The sequence below is a fragment of the Grus americana genome, chromosome 1 (assembly GCF_028858705.1).
Source record: "Grus americana isolate bGruAme1 chromosome 1, bGruAme1.mat, whole genome shotgun sequence".
In the NCBI taxonomy this organism is placed as follows: Eukaryota; Metazoa; Chordata; class Aves; order Gruiformes; family Gruidae; genus Grus; species Grus americana.
The window spans coordinates 174,833,628-174,855,022 of record NC_072852.1 but is presented as its reverse complement, the minus strand read 5'-3'; the positions used below and the strand labels follow the sequence as shown (position 1 = coordinate 174,855,022).

The 21,395-nt window shown below is 36.7% G+C and overlaps 1 protein-coding gene across 1 annotated transcript; it reads right to left on the bottom strand.

Annotated features, from left to right (window-relative positions):
- Positions 1-312: 312 nt before the first annotated feature.
- DIS3 (DIS3 homolog, exosome endoribonuclease and 3'-5' exoribonuclease) lies at positions 313-21,389 on the bottom strand. Its single transcript, XM_054833559.1, has 21 exons — positions 21,031-21,389; positions 18,802-18,959; positions 17,919-18,112; positions 17,729-17,802; positions 16,178-16,345; positions 15,091-15,255; positions 14,070-14,183; positions 13,847-13,984; positions 12,606-12,752; positions 11,200-11,316; positions 10,273-10,374; positions 9,570-9,634; positions 9,388-9,472; positions 8,648-8,775; positions 8,094-8,180; positions 6,935-7,091; positions 5,077-5,291; positions 4,298-4,466; positions 3,712-3,870; positions 3,191-3,313; positions 313-647 (listed from the first exon to the last, which is right to left on the bottom strand). Exons 1-21 carry the CDS (start codon positions 21,262-21,264, stop codon positions 558-560), a joined length of 2,889 nt encoding a protein of 962 aa, XP_054689534.1. The 5' UTR covers positions 21,265-21,389; the 3' UTR covers positions 313-557.
- Positions 21,390-21,395: the final 6 nt, after the last annotated feature.

Here is a 21,395-nt window from a genome sequence, read left to right as displayed (position 1 = left end):
GCTAAGCAATGATCTTGAATTGCTTTAAGGTCTAGGACAGACTAATGCACATTTATGGTATGGTTTCTCTCTCCATATGTGTATCATGCTTATGTACACACAGCTAACCTGGTGTGAGAGAGAACTTTCCCAGGCGGAAGTGTAAGTCTGTGGAATTTATCTTTCAAGAGTAAATTGTGTTAGCAGTTAAGACCAGTAACTAACTGTCATGCTTACTGCTTTCAGTTCTGAGGTGCTAAAGACACTGACTTGTGTCAGGCTCTCAGATGGCCTTAAGGCTGTTAAAAATAAAATAAATACTACAACTCTTCCTTCGCTTTGCAGAAGCATTTATTTTCACCCACAAGACAAAAATGTAGACACATTTTGTTTTAAAACTATTATTCACCTGCATACATATATTCTTAAAAAGTATTTTTTAAAAAAAGCCAGTTTTACAAATTATTAAAAGGTATATTTAAAAGTAAACAAAATCTGTTTCTAGCATTTTGCCCATAGGGAAAAAAATGTAAATACAAATAATTCATATGTGACTTCCTATTAACTTTTACATCCAGCTATTTTTGTAGCTTCTTTTTCTTTTTCTCTGGTTCGTTCTTGCTGCTTATCTCTGTAGGTAGATTTGCAGGCACATCACTTCCTAGTATCTACAGTAAGAAAAGAATTAGAAGTCAGAACATTTTTAATTCTATTTTAGCTTCCATGATCCTGATAAAACTTGAATTTACTTGTGCTGCTCCTGTCAAGCAGCAGCCCTGTGAGGCTCGGGACACTGCATAGCAAAAACACATTTAGCGTTGGCAGAAACTGGAAAAACTTTTGCAATAAATTGGAAAGAGAATTTTTCTGAAGCAAGGAAGAACAAGAATAGAGAAAAGCCTGTATGGTTACAGAGAATGACCTGTCCTCAAGGAAAGAGGTAATCCAGAAGTATGCTATGCTTTCTTTGAGAAAAATGGAAATGAGTAGCATCCAAGCAGAGAAGAGCGAAGCAGGCTATGATGAAATACAGTTAAGTAGGGTTCATGAAACAACTAGACCAAGACCAGACATGTTACACTTCAGTCTACGGGGAGACTGTAACCTCTGATTAGAGAAGGTAACAGGCACTTCAGAAGCTGGATACAAGGAAGCTGGTCACTAGGACTTTAATACCACATTATAAATCAAGTGAAAGTGACAACAGTATACATACCAGTACAAGAGTCATTTAATGGTATTAAAGTAACGCAGGCGCCTATGCTGGAATTAAACCCACTGCCATAAGCTGAAGGCTATGGTTTTGGTCATCTAGTTAGGGTGGCAACAATTATGCCACGCTAAGGAGTATCAGAGAGGCTGTGAGAACAGATAACGTGGTAACAATAAGTTACCCTTAATAAGTAAACGTCACAAGAAGGCTCAAGGCAGAATCTAGGATGGTAGGTGCCATAAAGGTCTGTTTCTTGGAGCAACTAGTCAGAGAGCCCCTAAAAAGGGAGAAGCAACTCTTGCCTGAGGTTACCCACAGAACCATCTCTGTGTATGTGACCCTGTATGGATCTATGGTGTGCTGACATTCAGAATCATGCATGTGCTTCTGTTCCAGCTCAAAAAAAAAAAAAAAAAGTCATATAACGGAATGACAAAAACATAGAGGTGATGACAAAGATCAAAGATATGAAATAATAGTTTCCAGAAAAGCAGGAGCTAACATAGTGGATAATAGAAGTATACAGAATTGAGTGGCATAGGAATGGTCAATAGGAATAAAAGACTATTTTTCATAGCACAGGAAATACAGTATGTCATCAAATAACAGTATTAGGCATCATGCTTGAAACAAATGAAAGGTACTTCTTCATACACGGTGAGCTGGGGAACTCACTGTTACAAGATACTGTGGGAGTCAGAAGTGTAAGCTGGGAAAAAGTGATCAAAGAAATCCACAGAACAAGACTCTATCTACTGAACACAAAGATGTGTATCTCTGGCTGAGACAGTATTTAACATGTAAATTGCTGGAAGCTTTGAATGGACACAAAGGGAAGGATCACCTTATGTGCATCTTACTCCTATACTACTCCTTCCTTACCTTCACAGAAATTAGTACAAGAAGTAGAAGGGAAGGGGAGGGGAAAAAAAACCCCAATCAACTTGCATTAGCCTTTGTGTCTGTTTCCAATGAAGGAAGCGTGTCCCTCGGGGACTGGAGTCACTGCCAGAGGAGTGCTCCTGAGCTATGCCCACAGCAGCAGCTCTGACAGACAGAGCTGGTGAGCCCAAGCCGTGAGCAGCTCAGCACCTGACTGACAGCAGGATGCCAACGTTTCTTTCTACTATGAATTTCATTATCTACTCCTACTTTTTGAAGTCATGAGGATTGCCTTCAACTCAAGCTAATACAACAGCTCAAAGATCAGAATATTTACGTGTGTTTGGAAACGTAATTTCTCAAAAAAAAAGAAATAATAATGTTTGACTATACAAACAAGGACCTCTTGCTTGTTTTGGGTTTTCTTGTTCTTCCATGATTACAGATACTCGCTTACTGCAACTATCTGTCTACCAAAAAAGTCACATGTAACTGAATGAAAGCACACAATCTTGTAATGGCATGCAAAAATACTCAGCAGGCCTGAGGTGCGAAACCAGGTGAAAACCCTAGTGTCCCAGATGCAATAAGAAGATCGAATTGAAAAGTCTTATGACCAGAGCCATGATTATTAGGACATTACAGTTCTTACAACATTATCACGAGAGAATTTTTATATTGTGGAAGTTGTAAGAAAGGACTGCCACTTACAGCCAGCAATTATACAGTTGTTTCCTTCTGAGCCACCTATCGCAGTTACACCCTAATTTACTGGAGCAAAAAGATGATCCCACCGAGTTTTGGCAGATTTTCAAAAGGGAGATTTGATTACAGAACCATGAAATTCAAAAGATATTACTTCAGCAAATCATCATCTTTCCCATCAGTGGAAATATACCTGATGGGCCCAGAAGGAAAATTTAATTTAGAGCCCTTTATTCTTTTCAACAGCCAGTGAAAGCAGACTTGTGTTATAGACAGTAGATGTGAAGCAATTGCTACAATCTGCTGCTAAATGATTTTCTTCTCAGTTAAATTTCAATTTTACCGTATACTAATTTTTTAAGATTACTGAAGGGTAATATGATTCAATGAATCACAAATCTTGTGGCTTACCTTTGGTTCTACCAACACCATCCGAATTTTCTGATGCTGGATGTTAGAAGCATCTAACATAATGTTCACTTTAACTTTATCAAATACATGTAATGTTGTGTCTTCCACAGTAAGTGACGGTACCTGAAAGTTCAAATTTTGTATCAACACCTACTGCTTACAATGTCTTATGTTTTTATACAAATAAATATTTCTGTAGGAAATTAATGTTACATGTCAATAAAACCACAAATTACTACCCTGAATGCTCAGTATCATAATACGTGATATATACATTTTTGCAGTATTTACTCAGATAATTAGGTATTAGTAGTATCTATTACAGAAACCGATTCCTGTCAGAACCTGTTTATTTAAGACTTATAAAGACCATATTGACACTACTGCTACAGATGAATAGATTTTCATTTAGAAAAGCCTCTCTTACCCTTCTAAATCCAACTGGAATAGATTTTAGTCATTCTGCTCACTTACCAAATCAAAAAATAAAGTTATTTAAGAACGAACCTTATAAAACATACCTCATTGTTGTAGTCCAGTTTTGGTGTTGGTTTACCTTTTTCTTCAAAGAAGACTGTTCCTTCTAACCCATACTTGGGAATAAGAACCACAACTGCATTTTTTCTTACAAATAATATATATGCATCTTCATTCACTACTCCTTTGCTTTTGAAGAACAGCTGTAACAGAAGTAAAATACATGAATAAGAAAAAAAAGCATTCTCTTTAGGATTACAAATATATTAGCTTAAAAAAAATAAAACCATTCAAATATAAATGTACAGTTAGTGATAATTACACACCACATATTGAAAGCAGATTAAAATATCCCATAAACTGTTTATAACATTACTGTAGTATTAGGTATTCATCATATTTATAAAAAACATGAAGTAAAAAGAATCCTCGAGATGCCATTATTCTCAGTTTTTCAGAACCAGCAATGCAATGTTGAAGCTTTTCCTCAAAGAAGGCAGCCCCCATTCTTAATCATTCCTGCAGACTTGCTTGGTTTTGCTCTACAAAGCACAACTTGATGTTCCCTCCCTTCCTTTAAAATCAACATGAATTGTCCGTAGTTGATTCTAACATCTCAGAGCTACTTACCTGTGTGTGGAATGCAACAGATGCTCTTTGTGCGTATTGAGCCATTTTATGTCGGTAATTGAGGTTTTTACACATATCCGCTAGTTTATGTTTATCTGTAAGTTCTGGGTAAGTACTGTCTGCTCCTACAGCCACTGCCAGAAGTCGATGTACTATAATGTCAGCATACCTGCAACAGATAGGATGAAATGATCCATGACATATAAAAACATACTTTTTAAAATAAAATAAGTTCCTGAATATAATTTTGGTTTTACGAATCTTACAGACCAAAAAAGTTTTGTAATAATGATGGTCTACTGATAACTCCCTGTATTAATTCAAGATCGCTTGATTTTATTACAATGCAACAGTTACACCAGCAAGTTTCAAATTAGCAATGTTTTTATATGTAAAATACAGTCTCCTCAAAATTTAAACACAGCTCCTGTCTGAAAAATGACTGGTCAGACTCTACCTCAGTCTCTGGTTGACTTACATAACGCTAACTGATCCTGAAGTGCATTTATATGCCAGAGATATGCATTAGGGATGTATTTCTCTTATTTTTATAAGTCTTTTAAAAAAAATTATTAGACCTTAGGAGTTGTACACAGTGAGCCTGGGAGCTTCTATGAAGATGGATCACCATGTAAAGCCACTGCTGTTTCTATTGAAATCTAAAGCTGAACAAAAAACTGTATTTTGTTTTAAATGGACACCACCACAAGTTAAAATAGAATTTCTTCACAAATAGATCACTTCTTTTGTTCTCTGAAACTTTCATAAAATAAAAGTACCTTCTAATGGGTGAGGTAAAGTGTGTATAAATAGGTGAGGCTAAACCATAGTGATGAAAATCATTATCCATTCCAGAGCAGAAATAAACAGCTTGCATCATGCAGCGAGTGGTCAAAATTCGCAACAGTGTATTTAAATAGGGGAACGCAGGAGATTCAGCTTTGTCTAATGATTCAGCTAAAGCTTTTGCTGAATCTGTCTTAACTTCCAAATTCTGGAAGGAGGGAAAAAGAAATTAAAAAAGGTCAGGTATTACTAGCAAATATTAACAGAGTATAAGCAGAAATGTAACAGCTACATCCATGCTGATCTTAGCAACTTGCACAGATATCACACTTAATAGCAACCTAATGGAATGCCACTATTACAAAAAAAAAAAAATTAACCCATGCAAAGATCCTTCCCTCATTATTACTAACGCTCTATGCAAACAGTGAAAAGCAAAGTCAGTAGCCATCCATTCAGAACTAAGAAACACTTTATGCTAATATTAACAAGTTTTTTATTTCCTTTGGTTTGATTTTTCTATCCCTTTATTGAAGAAATCAAAAGGGATATCAAAGAGGAAAAAAAAAAAGGAGGGGGAAAAAAGGAAGGAAGGAAGGAAGGAAGGAAGGAAGGAAGGAAGGAAGGAAGGAAGGAGAAAAAAATGACACCACACAAAGATTCTTCCAAGCACAATGGAAACTGCAATCAACCTTCTTGTATGTCCTCCACAAAATTATGAAAACTTATACTTGGAAAAGTGATTTGTAAAACTAGTACTATATGACGCTAAGTTTGTTCCCTGTTTGCCAGTGCTATTCCACCTGAAAATAAATAATGCATTTTTAATCACCAGTCACACAAAGTAAGTTTCATCACAAGATCAGCTGAATGTTCTTTACTTCAGGTACACCACTGACAACAAAATATGATCTGGAGATCAAATATGCCTGTATTATGGTAAAATAATTGCATATTTATTTTAAAAGTGTAACAAAAATATAGCATATTAATACTCATTGTGATGGTTCTGTCAGAGTAGTGAAAAGTCAGTTCGGTTTATTAAAAGAACATTTGTCTATGCACAAGAATTTAGCTTTCCAAATAAAACAGTACTTTAAAAATAATTTTCAGAGTAAAAATGAAATAATGATCATTATTCCAGTTTTATAGCAGTGGAAAATGAAATGGACTGGGTTTGGACTTGTCTATTAATCTTAGTACACTGATAGAATTTGGGAGTTTCTCACTTGCCCCTAGGACAAAAAAAAGGGAGGGAAGAGTTGAAGTGAAAGGAAATACGCATGCACATCACAATGTCTAAAAAGTTGAAAGCTTAGCTCAAATAAAAGATCCTGCTACCGGAAAAGTAATTTTTCAGTTCAGACTTGGTAATTAAATCAGACTTGTTTCAGGTTAAATTAAGCTCTAGCTTATCTAAGGAGAGGATGGAAACTATAAACACGTATGAACACAGTTTCTTACTTCCTGACTTTAAGAGAGATGTGTTATTTGATGTGACTGACCCATTTTTAAGTACATCAATAATGTATGCGTTCTGAAGCTAAAAACTGGCTCAAAAATCACATGTGGCTTGGAGAGGAAAAACATTCACAGCACACAAGAGTTACAATACAAAAGACTTAAAGAGTGATTTGCTTTCTTTACCTAAGAAAGGGTTTGAAAAGCGCAAGATTCTTCCCTTCATCTAGAGGTACAGTTATCTTGCTACAAGTACTAGCAATTTCAAAGTGCAGCTGATACACTTTCAAAATACTGCTTTCCAATTCTTGTTCTTGGTTAAGTGGCCAACCAGTGAGAAAACACAGCTTTCTATAATTATTTCACTTAATTAGCATGGTAAAAACTTGCCTTGGACTTTGCGGCCTTCACAAGGATGTCATAATTTGATGGGGGAGGAGCAGGATGTTTCCGGAGCAAGGCAAACTCCGGGAACTCATCGTAAATTTTTTGTGCTACAGAGACATTGGCAAGTAACATAAACTCTTCAACCATGGAATTTGTTTCTCTATCAACATAAAATATTTTATATTGTTAGAAAAGCATTAAATTATATATTTGAGTGTCTAATGAAGAAAAACATTCTACAATCCTAACAATATTATATAATACTAAACTTGTGGGTTTGAACATTTATACAATCAGACAAACATTTTTAAGACTAAAACATAACATTTATTTTGAAATCCTGAGTTAAAAGAAAACTAAAATATTATAAAATAATTATATTCAAGAAAAACGCTCTTTAAAATGCCCCAAAAGACCAACAGATAAGCCTCTTGATTTCTGCCTAAGAGTATTGTTCCAATATTGTGCATATAAAGTTTGAAAGCACCATATTACACACCATAAACTCATGGCAGTAAACACCACTAAGTGTAGATATTAGCACAGAAACTAAGTAGTAGTATGAAAGTAAGAATCTATCTTCAGAAATAAAATTGGTAGCTCTGTTTCTGGAACTTGTAAGATTGTATCACTCATGCAATAACTGCTCTGTGGTTCTTAAGGTTTCAGTAATCCGTAACTCAAAGTTCTACTTTCTCCCCTTTGTTAATACCAGTAGAAGAGCACCACAGAGAAGACAGTGGGATGCAGAGAGTTTGGATCCTAATGATCTGTTAAATCAGTAGTAAAGACTTAAGTTCACACGTGAAGCATACAGTTCAAAACTTGTTTCATATATAGTGCAATAAAATACAGAGGAATTCTCTTTTCCAGGATCAGCTTGCCCAGAGAAGCTGTGGATGCCCCATCCCTGGAAGTGTTCAAGGCCAGGTTGGATGGGGCTTTGGGCAACGTGGTCTAGTGGAGGGTGTCCCTGCCCATGGCAGGAAGCTTTGGACTAGATAATCTTCAAGGTCCCTTCCAACCCAAATCACTGTATAATTCTATAATTGTCCTGCACTATTATAGGCACGTTGTACACTAGTAACTAAATGTTGCTACTTAAACATGTCTTTAATTCCATCCCTGCACTGAATTAACTACTTGAGGTAAAAACGCATACTTGAGCTCCTTAGTCTGCAGATCAATAGGATCATGAGTTTCACTGTCCATGTGGAAACGAACTTCTGGTGAGGAAAGTGTTAAGGCTCTGGAAGACAGTAAGTGGTAAGAATGAATTACAGTAAAGCAGAAACAGCAGCTGAGTTGCAGGCCTGTACACAACATCTGGGTTTATCATGAAACTGTAATTGAAAATTAGCAGAAATTAAAAACACAATCGTGGAATTAATGTTCAATTAGCTGAAATTATGATGCTGACACATCAATATTAGCTCCTAAAATGTCAAATGCTACTCCTCTGGTTGTGTTTTTATAATGACTATAAGAGATCTATATTGTTTGATCTTGTGAAGGCAGAGTTAACATCCCAAGTATATATTTTTGGGGAAATGCAGATAGGCATTTTTATGCAAATTGAAATTGCAAAATACTTATTTTTCAGAAGATTTTCACTGGAAAAATGGACACAGAGGACCGTTATACAGTTTCACAGCAAAAAATAGCCATTAAAAAAAAAAACAGGGAAAAACGTAACAGGGACACTGCACAGTTTACCCATTATCAATTCTCTTCTTCTTCAGAATTTTTGCTAATTTGTTTAGTCTACGTAGGCTGGTAGTAATATCATCATTCATAGTTGCTGAATCAATTTTCATCTGTGCTTCGGCATATGTAAGAGAAGCCTTGAAGAGGTTAAAAAAAAGAAAAAAAAAGACATCAAGATATGTATTGAATACTGAAAAGAAAAAAACATATTTCTGTCTTGCAGAAACTGCAGTTTGCTGTCAAAGTTGGTTCACAATAAGAGTAGAAAGCTTTGCATTCAACACCTAAATGCATGTCATTCTCAAAGAATAACGGACAAAACAGGAGAGATCTATGCAAGATATTAAGAAATACCAGGCATTTACAGTGGTTTTTTATGCTGATCACAGATCTGTTTTATACATTAGAGGTTTAATTTTTAGAAATATATTAAACACATACAGAGTCCACTGAATTTAACTGAAAATTACGACCAGCTGGTATATACCAACCATATTCAATACATTTACACTTTTAAAATGAAATACCCTAACAAAGTACCTACACAAAAACCATTGCAGCCTTAGAGGTTTAAAAGAACAGAACAGAACCAAATATTTTATTTTAAGAATTTAAGCATTATTTTCTAATTCTAAGAAAATATAAATCAATAAACTGAAAGAAGAAAACTTTACTATCAAGTCTGTTGATCAGCTTTTATAAAAAGGTCTCCAGCTTTTTTTCAGAATTATAATATTTACGTGACTCACCTTGGAATTAATAATACTCTTCGTAAATCTGGTTTTTAGAATTTCAGCCTTATGGTTCATCTCCCATATACATGAAAATGCAAGCCTATGAGAGGGAGAAGGGGGGGTGAAATCTGTTAAAATCCACATATAAACATCTGGAGTTTCTTGTCAGGTTCAAAGTATGGATCATATACATATACCTGTCCACATTTGATCTCAGGGAGCACAAATTGGAACTAAGTAACTCTGGAACCATATCAATCCTCTGCAAAGTAAAGAATAAAAATAATGACTAGTTATAAGTATGTATTTTAATTTCCTGATTTGTAGCATACTAAAAGCTTGGAAATAATAATTACTTTATTTTTTTGCTAAGAAAGCTCAGATTTCTGAAAGTAAGCTACTTTAGAGGAAATTCAATCCAAGATCCATTTTAATTATAAGTTTTTTAGTAACTTATTTCTGCAAAGAAATTGTGGTCTGTGAGAAATAAGTTAAAATAAACAGCACTAAGTATACAGCTGTAATGAATACAAATCATAGGAAACAAGAGAGGTTTAGCCACCACAAGAAATAACAATGGAAAAGGCAAAACCAGGCCACCTCTGCAATTCCAGATCAGAACTGCATGTTATTAATGCTTCAAACAGGAGTTGAAAGGGATATTCTCCAGATAACGGATTTAAAAATAAATAGCTAAATAAATATTTCTCCCTCTTGCTGTGCAGGCTGAATGACAGAAAGCACCTTCGTTTTGATAACCTTGGGCAAATTAAGTGCAGCCCAAAGGAGTCTACTTTTTTGCCTTAGAGATAACGTCTCTACTCCCAAGAATTAAAAGAAAGCAATGAAAAAAACAACCACTTAATTGTACAAAAAGCTTTTTATATAGAAAACAATTACTTTTTCACACAGATACACTGTTGTTCCTCTTTTTGCTGACTCCTCATCCAAAGCATTTCCTGGGCGAATAAAATGACTGACGTCTGCAATATGTACACCAACCTAGAACACAAGCATCACATTATGTATCTTATGAAACAGAAAGTTCTCAACATGAAACCGTCTCAAGTTTTTATTTACAACCCAATTTACCCATTCCCAGTTCCCTTCAGCAGCTCCTACACTTAGTAATAAGAATAGTTAAAACCTATCATACTGATATTAAAAAATGAATAGTTGCAGCAATTATGCAAAATAAGGGCATGTGTACATTTAGTGGAAAGTTATACTCACTACCAATGCAACTCTTCTTGCCTGGGAGCTCAAATAACCTCCTTCATTTTCTTCAAGGGTCACTGCAAATTTGGTTTTACTTTTCCATTTGCTAGGCTTTCTATTTTGGCACATTCTGCTATTACAATTCCAAATCAATTTATAATGAAGAAAACCTGACTAAATCAGAAGTACGGGGTAGAGAGCTGGTGTTAAGTCTGTAGCTTTTTAATGCCTTTTATTTTTTTAATAAAATAATCATTCTTTAGGCATTACAGCAGTAGATTCACTTCTTCTACTGATAGTTCCTTATCCTAGCTGTAGATATCCATGTTTATACTTAGCTAAAGCAGTAAATAAATTCCATGTTAATTTCCCACGCCAAGTGAGCAGAAAGCAAGGCGAAATTTAGACATTAAATTCCCACTTCTGACACTGATGTAATGCAAATCAACTCCCTTTCTTTATTACCATCTCACAGTTGTGTAAACACCATTCATTTCTTTTACAACAGATCTGGAGCTTTGCTCATGTCATTTACTATTACCGCTACCGCACTGTTTGTAAAATAAAGGAAGTAAATAAATAAATGACTCAATAAAAAAGAAACAATACCTCTATATTTCCATTTTCTAATTCTCTACAATGTAATGCATCATCAATATCTGTACAGCCAGGAGGATCAACACTACAAACACACAGATTCCTTAAGTCCTCCCTGTATTTCATATCCTGAAATTAAAAAAAAAAAAATAAGAAAAAAAAAATTTGTTACTGAGAACATCATCCTATCAAAGTAAAAATGACCATCTGAGAAAGGCACTTTGCATAACACTTTCCAAAGCAACTGAGTATTTTCAGAGTGCTTTTTTTTTTGGTCTTAAAACAAAATCTGCAGTAATATTTATTTGTAAGATCAAAACAGGCATGCAGAAACTACAGTGATAGAAAAACTAAGATGATAATCAAGTACTGAAAAATTTTCTGGTTTACAGCCAACAGGAAGATAAACAGAATAAAATCACAATCTTTTCATGATCTCAGAATTAGCAGAACCAGGAATCAAGAAGTGAAATTTTGACTGGACAAATTGTTTAGGATATGATTGCTCTCAATTAACTTTAGCTTTATGAGGCTTAGATGTCTAGACAGTTGAAAGGAACAAAGTATCTACTTTTGTATCATGGCTACAGAAAGATCTCAGAGAGGTATCTTAGACTAGACAACTGACTTTTAGACAGCTAATTTACACAAAGATCCCTCCTTCAGTTTCCATGTTCAAAAGAAAGAGGAGTAGCTAATAAATTATAATAAAAGTAGCCCACCTCAAAGAAATTAAAATACACAAAAAAAAATGCACAAAAACTACTCCCCCCCAGCCCAGTCCAACCCAACACAAAACGAACAAACAAACAACACTAGCCCAGTCCAAAACAAGAACATATGACACTCAAATTGTTCCCTGATGACATTTTTCCATATGTTCTAAAGCAACTATTTCCCATACTTAAGCTACTGGGGAGAACCTGAAATTCACTAACAGCATTTAAAACGAGTAATTCTGCAAACACCAATTTCTCTTTCTCTAATTAAGTTACTGGATTATAGCGGGATACATTAAAATCTCCTCTCTTTGGATTATTTTAGTGATGACACAGGCTGCCACATTTGGTTACAAAGCTATTTAGCAAGATGAAAAACTCTTAAGGATGATCTTACAATTATTTGAATTCTAGTCTCTCTCCTTTACAAAAAAAACCTTTTCAAATATTTTTATTTTTAATGAAATTTGTAATATGTTTTGTATCTTAAAATATCTATCTCTAACAAACACAGTTTTAGCCAAAAACTTGCAGAGGCCTTGTTTCTGTAAGAAATCTGGCTGAAAGTACACCCTAAGACAGAAGATAAATGTTGTCCAAAACAATCCTATTTTTGGTGCACTGGGGTATCCAAGAACATCACAGTTTGATTTGAAGGAGAAGGCACAGTAATTATTACAGTAATTTAAAAATTATTACCTGTTCTGTAATGCTCCATGGCATTTTTGGTAGGAAACTAAGGACACCCTGGGAAAAAGGCTGATGAGGGACATCATGTTCAAGCAAAAGAACTTCTGTCTCAGTCTCTTTATCTCCAGCAGTTCCCAAGTTCTTTACAAAATGACCCTGAAAAACAATATACATGCATACAAATATATACATACACATGCACATCAAGCAATATTTTTTCCTCAAAAATAAGTATTTGAGACCATTCTCTCATAGGTTATTAGTATATTAAACTACATAGAAGGAGTAGTCTTTCCTTCTTCAGTTAACTTTCTCTTTTTTTAAGAGAGAAATTTAATTTCAAACATTTAATTGATTCAGTAAGTCTGAACTTTGTACTTCTCCCTCTTTTCCTAGAAAGGCACTAAATTCTCCCCATTTAAGACTGCAAAAATCGCAAACGTAGCAATTCAGTTTTGCAGGGGAAAAAAACCATTGCTGCACAAGCAACAAAACTAACAAGGTCTAATTTCTCCATGGGTTTGTGTTGTGCCACACATCCCACTCCCTAACACTGCATTAACCACTTCCTTTCTCACGTCTCATCCTCTGCAGTAATGCTGTCTTTGTCTTAACACTCCTTCCATATATTCCAAATTTCCTTCATTTCTCTAAACATAGGTGAGACAGCTGTGCTCGCACTCATTACAAGCTATGCATTCCTACACAAGGCAATGGAAGCCTCTTCAAAGCGTAGTGTCCAACACAAATTGAAGCTGGTGTCCTCAATTTCTCTTATATCCTCCTGTTTATTTACAAAGAACTTTTAGGAACTTAATTACCTGTAACTCTGCCCCACTGGCAATTTGACTGAATTTGGCCAATGTGTTTGAAACCACTTGCTAGGACAGCAATCAGTGTGTGGATGAGTAGAGCCACAGTGAAAGGTTTGCATTTCTAGCAACCCAGACTAAAATAAGACTGTCCCTAGTTAGTCTAAATAAAACACCTACCACATATACGTTCAATGCAGAACCTGAGGACCAAGCTTTTAAAGTATGATAACCCATACCTGGTTTTGGGGGATAAGAGTAAATTAAATCATTTGAGGACTTCCTTAATTTGCATCATCAAGGAATGGCACTCAAAGAACTTCAAATTCATGTCCACACTTTTTGAAGTTACTCATGGTTGCAGATAATAATGAACATCTTACTTAATAAACACATAAAAATCAGCCAGATAAAAGTTCAGAAAACACCTAAACTTACATTAGGATACCTGGAATTCCTGGGCCAACCGTCAATAGCAACAATTATTCTTTGTCCTTCCAATGTATCTGCTTGTCTTGTTTCTATTCGAATTCGAGGAATTCTGCGATCAGCTGGTGTAAACAAATGGCGCCTTGCCTATTAACAGCCAGAAAAAGGAACAAATAATTTCTAATTAAAAGAAAAAAAATCTGCACTTAGAATAATTTTACTATTTCCTTACCTCTTTGATCTGTGATTTGGAAAGCATGCCACAAAATGGTCTCCAGTTTCGCTTTATAATGCCCACTACTTTTCCGGTAGGTCTCAGCATGTCTTTGTTAACAGAAGTCTTCAGCTGGTAGAAAACAAGAGGTTAAAACCACAAAACTGAACTTATGTTAATATATTGTACTATAGCATTTATCTCAAACCTTGGTGGTAATAACTTATGTATCACTATAATGCCATAAATTCTATTATGACTTCACAAACAGAACTCTATCTCCCTGTGCTTTGCATGACTTTTAGTATTTTTAGTATGTGATACTACTTCATTGTGTTTTGTTTCATCTTAATCGACGTTGTTTCAGAAAAACAAAGAACAGCAGAAAAAGACTTTGAAGAAAGGTTACCTTGTTCCACTGTCTCTGCTGATTCTACAACTATCTCCATTTTTTTCCCCAAGCTATTATTATAATTTTTAGAAGCCCTTTTATGTTGCTTGAGAATTCTCCAATAATTGTTAAAAAACATTTTCATGGAACTCAGTGGGAAGATCACATTTCTAAAGAAATGCAAGTATTTGTTGGACCAGGTACACATGTGTGTGCACTGCATGCGCACTGAGTGGAATTACTGCAAGAAGCTAAAGAATATTTTACAGCTGGTTCCAAATGTATGCATTGCCTATAAAAGCTGACTGTCATCGTGAAATAACATCTGCTCCTATTCTAGCAAATCCTAATCTGCACATCAGTATATAGCTTTGCATTATTACCCGACTACCACTTAGTAACTTTTAGATTTATTAAGTTTAACAAGGTAATGTGGGAATTTCTGATTGGGATTAATTAAAAAAGTATCAGTTTTATACATATTTGTATATTTAATGAAACTGTAACATTATGATTTCCATATTCACAATAGCTTTTAGGAGTCAGTATAAAAAGGACGTATAAATCTAAAGCCTAACAACATTGTCAGGGTATTGTAGATTCCATCTCTCTCAACATAAGTTAAGTAAAAAATTATGTAATTCATACAATGTTTTCTTTCTCCTCTTCATTTGCAATGTCATCTTCATTCTGGCCTTCATCCTGCAAGACCACTGAGGATGGTGCCACCCATTCATCTTTTGCCAACAACTCCACAGCTACAATATCTTCGTGAACTGCTCGGTTTAAATGTTTCAGTCCCTGTATAATTATCTGGATTTTTTTTAGAAAGCAAAAAATGAAAATGCAAATATTTATGACAATAGCAACAGAAGACACAAATCCAAGCAGTATAACAGAAGAGAATCCATGTATAACAGGCTCTGCACTCTAAAGAACATTTTAAGGCATGTTGGTGAGGCATTTTCTTCCTTTGCCTAGGTTTCTTTCTGTACTGATGATACCACTTCAGGATTTCAATTGCATCTATAAAAATAATTTGTTCTTGCCAGACTTTTTTTTTTTTTTTTTAAAATCAGACAATCCTATTTTTGCAGGCTAGGACACTCCACAGACTACTGGGAGATTGGAATAAAAGACACAGAGAGCTAGAGAAGCACCTCCAGCTGCCACTACAAACAGGGAGGGAGGAAACAACTGCTTGGAAACAGGGTCTGTACAACTGCAGCAACAGAGAATCCAGCAGGCAGACAGCTGGGTTAACTGCTTGGAGGGGAACAGCTCACCTACTCATCACCAGGCATGAAAATAGCAGGGGAAATAAAGCAAAAGCCCCACAAGGCCTCACCACAGTTTTTCTGAAAAATCCTACTACAAACTTGTTTCTCTGTCTTTCACCATATATTTCAAACTAATTTAAAGAAGTGTTATATTCGAGTCACTTAAAAAACTATTAACAACCAAGATTCAGCTTTATTTTATCAAGTATTTTATCAAAGCACAAAGCATAATTTTAGACACATTATATTCTCTTTTCAAAAATGAGCAGAGTCAACATTTCAGTAGTCTACATCCATACAAATAAACAAAGCAAAAAAGTCAGAAAAACACAGAAGAGAAAAATTTACTGTAATGCTCCTTTTCAAATAAATATGTCACCATGAAAGAATTACATTTTAAGTCATTACTGAGGCTAGTTACAGTTCACAGCATGAAGTCAAAATGAAAAACTCACCTCTTTGTTTTCTTCAGCATCTCCATGAACCCAAACAGTGGCTTCAAGATAATTATCTCTGCTTGCCCTGTAAGTTCCTTGGAGGTAAATACCAGATTTTATTCCTTGCTGCAGTTTGCTAAGAGGAATATGTTCTGGGAAAATTATTTTACCACTTTCTATTTCTTTCTTTAAAAGAAAAGAAAAAAAAAAAGGAGAAAAAAAAAAAAAAGGAAATTTTCAGTCTTTTGTATTCATGATGATTCCAAAAGCGAGCTCAGAAACATGACACTCCAGCTAGCAAACTCCAAAATTGTAACTACGTGTAGGCATGAATATGTACATAATGAAAAACTACTATTAAGCAGCAATTTTTCTAATGAAGTGTAAAGAACATAGAAACATGACAATTCTAGGAATGCCTCCTTTTCTTTTCCTGTTTGCTTGCAGTTACTTAAAAAGATACTGCACAAGTCACGTACACTTTTACATTGATTTGGATATACTGACTAAACATATACTTAGTGAAGAAAATATTAGCATAGTACTACATAGTAAAGAGTATAGCACACAGTGTAATCATATGCTGTAAGTTATATGGAACGTTATGAAAACACATTACTGTGACTAAACTTTGGAGCAGTCAGACAATTAAAGCTAAATGAATACAGATATTAGGAAGAAATTCTTCCCTGTGAGGGTGGTGAGGCACTGGAACAGGTTGCCCAGAGAAGTTGTGGAGGCCCCCTCCCTGGAAGTGTTCAAGGCCAGGCTGGATGGGGCTTTGGGCAACGTGGTCTAGTGGAGGGTGTCCCTGCCCATGGCAGGGGGGTTGGAACTAGATGGTCTTTTGAGGTCCCTTCCAACCCAAACCATTCTATGATTCTATGAGTCTATGAACTACAGCTAACCACTGGAAAGATCAGCAGAGCCCTCCACTTTTTTCCCCACTCTTGCATGTCCCACTGCATTCTGTTAGAACTAACTGATGAAATTAACTTTCCCATTTTTTGGTGGTATTAGTTTTCAGCTGTATCAGTCTTATGTGAAAATACATCTTGAATCTGATAAACACAAAGCACAAGGAAATAGAAGAGGATGCACCTCATCTTCAAGCTGTAGCCTGTGCTTATGTCAACTGATAACAAAAATCAGAGCTTTTGATAGAAAATGATTTTGATCAATAAGGTAACATAAACTTTCAAATAGTAGATACAAAGCAAAGACCTAAATGGTTTGCAATATACACTTTTGTAGTTTTCATTTTGTTTACATCATTTCTAATATACACTTTCTTAAACCAATTGCTATTATTCTCATCTTCACATCAGTTATCTAAAGCAACAGGCTTTTTACAAATAACTAGATATAAGCATACAAGCAGCAGTAAAAACAGCTGTAATATTTCCTTTCTTCTATTGAATTGTCAAAAAGTTATATTGCCAAAATGGTAATAAAGTCCAGAGTCCTCATTCTCTAAACTGATGCCAGTTGCCTGACATATGGTGTCCAATAATATACTGGAAAACATTTGTGATTAATTTATTTTATAAAAAGAAAATAAAAACATACCCCTTCATCAGATACACAAGCAAGACGATCTACAAGATCAGGATTAGCTATCAAGCTTTTTATGTACTCCTCACCTACAAAAGCACACATATAGTTATTTATGCAAGAGATGCATGGGATTTAGGTATGAAAACACTGCTGAGATTGTATATCTGAGCAATAAATTAAACATACGTGCCATTTCACTTACATGTATAAGCAGTTATCCCTTCCTCTAGAGCTTTCTCTTTATTAGTTCTGTCATTTGTTAAAAAGATAACTTGGATCTTCTCCTCATCCTCTATTTCCTTCAAGTGTTCATTGTACCATTTTACTGCTACCCGAATGGCTCTGTCATTGCGGTCATTAGAAGTTTCTCCCTGCTCTTGCTGTATATATGTTTCTCTAAATAAATAAAAGGGGGGGAACAAAATAAAACAAATCCCAACATCCATCCATACTTACAAAATTTTTTCAGACAAACAAGATCAAAATTGTGAGGCCAAAAGAATCATTGCTGTACCAACTTTTGTCATATGTGTAACACTCTATAGGCCAATGAAGAAGGCTCAGGAGACAGAAGCGTCAAGAAAAATAGCAAGGAAGTGTTAATTTTTAATAAAGCCTTCTCACTGACAATTGAAGAGGAGTGCGTTCAAGATGCTAGAACTATGCATTCAAGATTCGTAGAACTATGATACTGCAGTAGCGGAAACTACTTGTGAGCACAATTAAAGGTAAATTAAAAAAAAACCCCGTTGGTTTGTGACAGAAAGTTCTAAGAAATGAAGATACGATTAATGTTTAAAAGAGACACTAAAATGGAAAAGCATTATTCCACTGCTCAAGTTAGTCTTGTCTATAAACTTTATTCTACATTATAATCACCTTTTCACTATATGCTTATACTAATTATAAAACAGAAAAGGTCCTGATACATGCAACTATTTCCCAATACGATTTCTTAGAAGTATCAAGTTCAATGCACCTCAGCCTAAATTTTTTTTACCTAGGTCACATGTTCCAATTCTGTTTCACAGTTTTCTTTTACTGGACATCAGTGTAACTTTATTATACCCTATTCCACACCTTACCGATGATGTTCATTGGTGAAAGAATAGAAATGTTTTTCAGGGTTTGCAATCACATCCCTAATTCGCTTGTACACTGGTGCACTCCGATTCCTGACTTCTTGTAAGACTGTCTGTAGCACAATGACATTCTTAATAACAGGATCTTCAAGTATATCAATCTGAGGAACAAAATGGAAATCAATCAAAATTGTTGTTTAATAACAGGACTTGAAATATTCGTTTGGTTAATATGTAAAAAGCTAAAATGAATAATGAGTTGCAGTACTTCTGCCTTTTTCTCTCACTGTTGGGAAACTACAGTATATTAAGCTGCTTGCTCCTGCTTGTGGGCAAAAAGTTCAAATAGGATTTTCCAGCCTCTCTGTGATCTGAATTTTGCTGGAGTGAAGGTAAGGACTTACTCCTGTCTTCCACCAAATTCAGCCCCACTGTGTGCAGGACTCCAATCAAATTTAAGTCCACGTGTACACTAGAAATTTTGTTTACATAAAACAGGTTCTTGTAAATTATAACCTTTGTAAATGAAATACATCTATGCATAATCTGACAGTAATCCAACATAATTTAAAGGCTGTCTGTCTTTGTGAGGAATGGAAACCATAAAATAGTACCTGACCACTATCACACAGCTAACATGGACATGCCTGTGCACGTGCAGGCTTAAATTCTGCAAAAACGATCCCACTGTTGCACTGCAATTTTAATTTCTGCAGATTCAAATCAACTAGAATTCTGTTAGCTGCTCTTCACCTTTTCAAAGAATGTTGGGGTTTTTTTGAGGAAATTTATTAAAAAATTTCCAGCACTTTTCTTTGCCAACTCCTGACAGCTGTGGTGTGCAAGAGACAAAAGTACACCAAAAATCCATGCTCCTGCCAGGAGAAAAAGGTGAGCTTAATTTCCTAAGCTTGTGGCAAGAAACTGTGCAAACCCATCTCCAAAAAGAGACAGCTATAAGGCTCTAGAGTGCATGGCTAAAAGAATAAAAAGCAATACCAGACCACACTTCTCTGCACTTGATGTTTAGATGACCTAAAAGATTTAAAGCCATGTTCGTAGGGCAAGAAATCCAATATTATTCTATGCACAAGCTGAATTACCAGGCCAAGTCTTACTGTGGCAGTCCTGTTCTAGTTGCTAGCTAAAACTTTTTCCTACTGTTGCCGAGACTTCCTAATCCCTGCTGCTCCGGTTCATGGCAGTGTACCCTGGCACATTCTCAGAGCACTCTATGGTATTTACGTACAAGCTTTGCCAACAGACACCAAGAAGTCCATGGGTTACAGGCTGAAAACATCCCTTGACTTGCTGTTTTGGGAAGAAAATCCTTACTTACAACTTTTGGGATGGGTACCTGCTGAAACACTTGAGTGTTGTGCCCCTCTCCTGAGTAATCCATGCTAGGATTCATGTATTACTTCCAGTCTCCATTGTCTGCACGGGGCTGTTCTACTTTCTACAGATGTATTCAAAAGCAACCAAAAAAAAGGTCAAACATCGAGCTTGGGAATTCACTGCCTCCCAACCTGGAGTTCTGCTGTCTGCACTGCCCAGACTCAAGCCTTTGCACAATTAGTGATGGGCTGCAGAGTAAAGTTCATCCTATGCTTCGAGAGTTCTCCAGGGGATTGATTTTGCAGCCCTTATTCATTACCTGAAATCAACATCACGGTATAAAGAACCTAAGCCTACAACAGTCTCTGAAAAAGAAGAGAGGTATTTAGGAAAATTCAGATTGACAGGAAAATTCAGTGACCACCTGAAGATCCCGATCACTGCTTCACAGTCTATTCGCTCTATTACATACCCATATCAGACCACGACAAACAAAAAAATGCTGGTTTTTATTCCTACCGTTCAGGCAGCAAAACATAAAATCAGAATATAGATCTTATATCACAGACTAGACTCGGTGATGCTGAAGGCCTCCTCCATAGCTGGCAGGGAAGGAAAAGACTACGCGTTCAGGGATCCAGCAGTCACAAGCCCGACGAGGCACTGCTAAACGCGCCCCTCCAGGGACGACGCCGGAACCCCACGCCTAAGGGGAGCCGGTTAACTCACACCCGCACGGATTTAATCAAGGCTGCAGCAAGGCTTAAAGCTCCACAGGATGCACGGCCGGGCCCAGAGGGAGGCGGCGGGCCCTCCCCGGCGCCCGGGCCTGTGGATCCGCTGAGACAGCCGCCGCCCACCCCCTCACCGGAGTCGTCTCCGGGAGCCGCTCACCTGGTGAAGGAGGAGGTTGGTGTCGGGCAGGAGGTAGTGCGGCCCGGGGCAGAGGCTGCTGGCAGCCCCGCTGGGCTGCGCCTGTAGGCCGAGGCCGGGCCCGGCGGGGCGGGGGGGGCAGAGGCGGCAGGCGGCGGCGCCGCAGGGGATGTCATCGCGCAGGTAGTGCTCGCGCACCACCTTCACCACGGCGCCCGCCCGCGTGCGCTTCAGGAACATCCGCGAGGTCAGCATGGCGCGCGCCGCGGCAACCCGGCCGACCCAGCGCCTCCCGGCACGCACCGCGGAGGAGAGGCTCCGCCTCCCATCGTGCCGCGCGGCAGAGCGCGGGAAGCGGCGCGGGAAGCGGCGCGCGGCGGAGCCTC